General features: G+C 53.1%; 1 protein-coding gene across 1 annotated transcript; it reads right to left on the reverse strand.

The window, feature by feature from the left end:
- Positions 1–360: 360 nt before the first annotated feature.
- Positions 361–6076, reverse strand: LOC128950360 (natterin-3-like). Its single transcript, XM_054295244.1, is given in 4 exon segments — positions 361–1179; positions 1182–1372; positions 3692–3833; positions 6062–6076. Coding segments are annotated over 4 exon segments (1167 nt in total).
- Positions 6077–6562: the final 486 nt, after the last annotated feature.

The following is a 6562-nucleotide window of genomic DNA, read 5'->3' on the forward strand; positions in this document are numbered from 1 at the left end:
GGTTTTTTGGGGGGGCCAAAACCACAATTTTGGGGATTCACCCCCAGCTTCCTGCTGGATTTTTGAGGACAAAAAACGAAACTTCACCAGATCCATTTTCCTGCACTTTGGGGTCACTTTATTGCACAAAACTGAAGCCGAGCATTCCTGGGGATTTGTGGTGTTTTTTTGGGGCTAAAACCAGAATTCCAGGGATTCACCCCCAGTTTCCTGCTGGATTTTTGGGGAACAAAAAACGACACTTCACCAGAACCATTTTCCTGCACTTTGGGGTCACTTTTTTCCACCAAACTGAAGCCGAGCATTCCTGGGGATTTGCGGGGGGGTTTTTTTTGGGGCCAAACCCACAATTTTGGGGGTTCACCCCCCGCCGGGGCACGGCGGCAGCCCGGCGATGCTCCGGCACCTGCCCAGCTCCACGCGGACGCCGGTGACGCCGCCGCTCCACGCCGTCCCCGCCACGTCCACACGGTGCGGGGGCCCCGAGCGGAACTCGCGCGTCAGCCGCGCCCCGAACGGGACCCGGATCCTCCTCCGGAGCCCCCGGAGCAGCACGGAGCACTCGGAGCGCGCCGGGATCTCCGGCCGCGCGCGGTGCACCCGCGACACGAACTCGGTGACGGCGGCTCCGCCGACCCACGGCACGGCGGTGACGTTGCCCAGATCCCACCCGCGCGGGTCGGTCAGGACGATGGGGGGCGCGCGGAGAACCCCGCGGGCGGCCGCCAGCGCCGGCAGCGCGGCGCTCCAGCCCCGCTCAACCTCGGTGGCCTCCTCCACGGCCACCTCCTTGGACACCGCCTCGCACCCTTCGTTCCTGGCCAGCACCTCGGCCAGCTCCGCGTCCTCGGCGCTCTCCAGCGCCGCGCCGCCGTCGTAGGACACGTCGGCGATGGAGACGCCGGCGGCGCCCTGGCGCACCGCCAGCACCTGGTACCACTTGTACCAAACCTCCTCGCCCCGCACGGGCACGAAGAGCGCCTGCTGCTCCTTGGACACCTTGCCCAGCCCCTCGGGGCCGCGGCCCACGAACACGTCGGTCAGCGGGCAGCCCTCGACGGCGCCGGGCGGCGTCCCCCCGAAGGAGTCGTCCACCCAGTCGAGCGCCTCGAAGCCGCCGGGGTTGAGGAGCAGCCGGAAGTCGGCGCTGCGCCAGCTCCTGCTCGTGCCAGGGGGTAGGAGCAGAAGGGGCCGCGGGCGGGCTCGAAGGAGCCGAGGTTGCAGCCGTGGGCGCGCGTGGAGCACACGAAGGCGGCGCGGCCCGACGCGGGGTCCGGGCTGGACACGGCGTCGGCGGGGACGGAGCCGCGGAACGGAGCCCAGCGGAGCCACGGGGAGGCGGCCACGGAGCGAGGGAGGCGCCGGGAGGGAGCTGGAATGGAGCGGGAGGGACTGGGATGGACTGGGAGGGACTGGGAGGGACTGGGAGGGACTGGGATGGGATTGGGGTGGACTGGGAGGGATTGGGATGGAGTGGAAGGAGATTGAGCTGGAATGAGATGGACTGGAAGGAACTGGGATGGATTGAGAATGAGTGGGACAGACTGGGAAGGAACTGGGAGGGACTGGGAGGGACTGGGATGGAGTGGGAGGAGATTGAGATGGAATGCGATGGACTGGAAGGAGATTGGGATGGACTGGGACAGACTGGGATGCACTGGGATGGACTGGGATGGACTGGGACAGACTGGGATGCACTGGGACAGACTGGGATGCACTGGGATGGACTGGGAGCGGTTCAGGCTGGCCACGGCGTCGGCGGGGACGGAGCCGCGGAACGGAGCCCAGCGGAGCCACGGGGAGGCGGCCACGGAGCAAGGGAGGCGCCGGGAGGGAGCTGGACTGGAGCGGGAGGGACTGGGAGGGACTGGGAGGGACTGGGAGGGACTGGGAGGGGATTGGGATGGACTGGGATGGACTGGGACAGACTGGGATGGACTGGGAGGGAGTGGGATGGAGTGGGAGGAACTGGGATGGGATTGTGGGGAGGACTGGGAGGGACTGGAAGCATATTGGGATGGACAGGGGTGGACTGGGATGGACTGGGAGGGAATTGGAGGGACTGGGAGAGGATTGAGATGGACTGGGAGGGGATTGAAATGGACTGGGATGGACTGGGATGGACTGGGGAGGACTGAAACCCAACTGGGACCAAACTGGGAGGGACTGGGATGGATTGCAAGGGACTGGGAGGGGAACGAGAGGAACTGGAAGGGACTGGGATGGACTGGGATGGACTGGGAGGGATTGAGATGGATTGGGGGGAACTGGGAGGGACTGGGATGGGATCACGATGGACTGGGATGGACTGAAATGGACTCGGGGGGAGCTGGAATGGACTGGGAGGGGACTGGGATGCACTGGGAGACACTGGGATGGAATGGGATGGAGTGGGAGAGAGCTGGAATAGAGTGGGATAGACTGGGAGGGACTGGGAGGGACTGGGAGGGGATTGGGATGGAAAGAGAGGGACTGGGATGGACTGGGAGGGACTGGGAGGGGATTGGGATGGAAAGAGAGGGACTGGGATGGAGTGGGATGGAGTGGAAGGAGATTGGGATGGGCTGGGGCAGACTGGGATGGACTGGGAGGGACTGGGATGGGATTGATATGAACTGGAAGGGTCTGGGATAGACTGGGATGGACTGGGAGGGACTGGGAGGGGATTGGGATGGAAGAGAGGGACTGGGAGGGACTGGGAGGGACTGGGAGGGGATTGGACGGGGATTGGGATGGATTGGGATGAGCTGGGATGGAGTGGGAGGGGTTGGGATGGACTGGGAGGGACTGGGAGGGACCGGGATTGAGTGGAAGGGACTGGAAGGGGCTTGAGATGGACTGGGAGGGACTGGGATGGACTGGGAGGGACTGGGATGGGATCAAGATGGACTGGGATGGACTGGATGGACTGGGACAGACTGCAATGGGATTGAGATGGATGGGGATGCACTGGAGAGACTGGAAAGGACTGGGATGGAGTAGGAGGGAGCTGGAATGGATTGGGAGGAACTGGGATGGACTGGGATGGACTGGGATGGACTGGGATGGACTGGGATGGACTGGGATGGACTGGGAGGGATTGGGAGGGAACTGAGCACCACTGGGATGGACTGGGGAGGACTGAAACCAAACTGGGACCAAAGTGGGATGGACTGGGAGGGACTGGGATGGAGTGGAAGGGGACTGGGATGGGATTGAAATGGACTGGGATGGACTGGTCCATACTGGGAGGGGACAAGGCCATACTGGTCCATACTGGTCCCTACTGGTCCCTACTGGTCCATACTGGTCCATACTGGGCCACACTGGTCCATACTGGTCCCTACTCGTCCATACTGGGCCATACTGTTCCCTACTGGTCCATACTGGTCCCTACTGGTCCACACTGGTCCATACTGGTCCCTACTCGTCCATACTGGGCCATACTGGTCCATACTGGGCCATACTGGTCCATACTGGGCCATACTGGGCCATACTGGTCCATACTGGGCTATACTGGTCCATACTGGTCCATACTGGTCCATACTGGGCTATACTGGTCCATACTGGTCCATACTGGTCCATACTGGTCCATACTGGTTTATACTGGTCCATACTGGTCCATACTGGTCCATACTGGGCCCTACTGGTCCATACTGGTTTATACTGGTCCATACTGGTTATACTGGTCCGGGCTCCATCCAGCGCTCACCTGGGATCTCCCCGTGGTTCCTGCCCGGGGCCGGCGCCGCCGCCATCCCCGGAACTCCCGGAACTCCCGGAATTCCCGGATTTCCCAAAATTCCCGGAATTGCCGGAATTCCGGCTCCGAGCAGCAGCAGCAGCGCCGGGAGCTGGGGGGACCCGGGGCCGTCACCCCCAAACCCCAACCCCCAAACCCGACCCCTAACTTCCCTTTTGGGACCAAACCCCAAATTGACCCAAATCCAACCCCAAAATTCCCTTTTAGGGCTGAAATCCCCACAAACCCAAAACTGACCCCAAATTCCCTTTTGGGACTGAACCCCAAATAACCCAAAACTGACCCAAAATTCCCTTTTGGGACCGAACCCCAAATACCCCAAATCGACCCCAAATTCCTTTTTGGGGCTGAACCCCCCTCACCCCAACCCAACCCCAAAATTCCCTTCTGGGGCTGAAACCCCCCATTTCCCAAACCCGACCCCAAATTTCCTTTTGGGGCTGAATCCCCAAATTGTCCCAAACCCGACCCCAAATTCTCCTTTGGGGCTGAAACCCCAAATTGGCCGAACCTGACCCCAAAATCCCTTTTGAGGCTGAACCCCCAAATTGGCCCAAAATCGACCCCCAAATTCCCTTTTGGGGCCGAAGCCCCTGATTGGTCCCACCCCAACCCCAATTCTCTTTGGGGCTGACCCCCCCCAAATGCCCCACACCTGACCCCACCAATCCCCTTATGCGGCTAACACCCCCAATTGGCCACACCGACCCCCAATTCCCTATTGGGGCTGAACCCCCAAATGCCCCAATTCTCATTTTGGACCCAACCCCCAAATTGGCCCAAACCCAACCCCAAATTCCTTTTGGGGCTGAAACCCCAAATTGGCCCCAAATTCCCTTTTGGGACCGAACCCCACATTGACCCAACCCGACCCCCAATTGACCCCACAATGACCCCACATTCCCATTTGGGGCTGAAACCCCAAATAGTTCCAAATCCCTTTTGGGGCCAAAACCCCCAGATTGGCCCCAACCTGACCCCCCAAAATTCCCTTGGGGCTGAACCCCCCACATTGACCCAACCTGACCCCCAAATTCTTCTTTTGGGGCTGAAATCCCAATATAACCCCAATCCGACCCCCAATTCCCTTTTGGGACCGACCCCCAAATAACCCAAAATCGCCCCCAAATTCTCTTTTGGGGCTGAAACCCCAAATGTCCCAAAGCCGCCCCAGCCCCGGATTTGCGATCTCATCCCATTCCTGCCGTTACTTCAAATAAACATGTAACAAATTCCAATCAACCTTCGAAATGACGCAATGAAAGATTCCAAATTGAAAAAAAATGGATTAAAATTTAAAATTTAAAAGTAAAATAAAAATATTCCCACATTTTAAGCCCGTTACACCATTAAAATAGGAATCATTTGAATATTAAAATCAAAAATTTGTTGATACACACTTCAACCTACCACCATTAAACATGAAAATGAAAAAATAGTCAAAAATTTAAATTAAAATTAAAAACTTATTGATAAAAATTCAAATTAACATTTTAAAATGAATATTAAAAAATAAATAATTTAAAATTTTACATTAAAAACTTATAAATAAAAAACACAAAATTCAGGATTCAAAAGAAAAATTGAAAATAATTTAAAATTTAAAATTAAACACGTATAAATAAAAAGTCAAAATTCAGAATTCAAAATATTGAAAAATTTAAAAATTAAAACTAAATACAACTTTTTAAATTAGGACATGTAGAAAATTAAAATTAAAATTGAGAAATTAATAGATAGAAATCTGGCCACTTACCACTTACCGGCCAACTTTAACATATTAAAAATAAAGATTAATAACAAACGAAAACATTACCAAATTTAACCTATTACAAATCAGAAGGTCAATAATTAAAGAATTAAAATTTGAAATATAGAAAAATTAATAATTAAAGTATTGAAAATTAAAAATCAATAAAAATTAAAAGCATTAAGAATTAAAGCATAAAAATTTTAACACTCCACACCTTCTACATTAAAACACTAAAAAAATAGAAAGTTAAAAATTAAAGAAATACAAATTAAAAGATTGAAAAATTAGAAATGACAATTTAAATTAAAAATTTAAAAATCAACACTAAAACAAAAAGCAAAATAAAAAATAAAAAATTTAAAAAAACATAAATTCTTAAAAATTAAAAATTAATTTTAAAATGAATTACTTATAAAATTGCAAAATTAAAAAAATTAAAACAACACAATTAAAAATTCAAAGTTAAAAATATTAAAAATTAAAAATTTTAGAATGAAAATTTCTGATTTTTGGACACAAATTAAAAATAAATCCCCAATTTTATTTCCCCTCCCCCCCGGCCGTACCTGGGGCGGCGCCATCGCTCGGGGGCTGCGGAAAAATCCGGAAATTCCTCAAACATCCACCCCGAACCCCAAATTCCCAAGTTTGGGGGTCCCAACACCCCAAATTTTGGGGCTCCCCCCATTCCCAGCCCCCATTTTGGGGGTTTTTACCCCCAAAAATCCACATTTTGGGGCGTTTTTCGGTCAAAATTTGGGGGTTTCCCTCCCAGAATTCCCATTTTTGGGGCTCCAAATCCCCAATTTTGGGGTTTCCCCTCTCTAAAAATCCAAGTTTTGGGGTTCCCCCATCCCAAACCCCCAAATTTGGGGCTCCCCCATTCCCAGCCCCATTTTGGGCTTTTTTAACCCCCAAAATTTGAATTTTGGGGCGTTCCCAGCTCCAATTTTGGGATTTTCCCCCCAAATTTCCCCATTTTGGGCTCCCCAAACCCCAAATTTTGGGGTCCCCTCTCCCCAAATTCCCATTTTGGGCTCCCCCAAATTCATTTTTGGGTGTTCCTC

The sequence above is a fragment of the Melozone crissalis genome, unplaced genomic scaffold (genome assembly GCF_028551555.1).
Source record: "Melozone crissalis strain CALT ecotype California unplaced genomic scaffold, PUWL_Pcris_2 ptg000550l_1, whole genome shotgun sequence".
Lineage (NCBI taxonomy): Eukaryota > Metazoa > Chordata > Aves > Passeriformes > Passerellidae > Melozone > Melozone crissalis.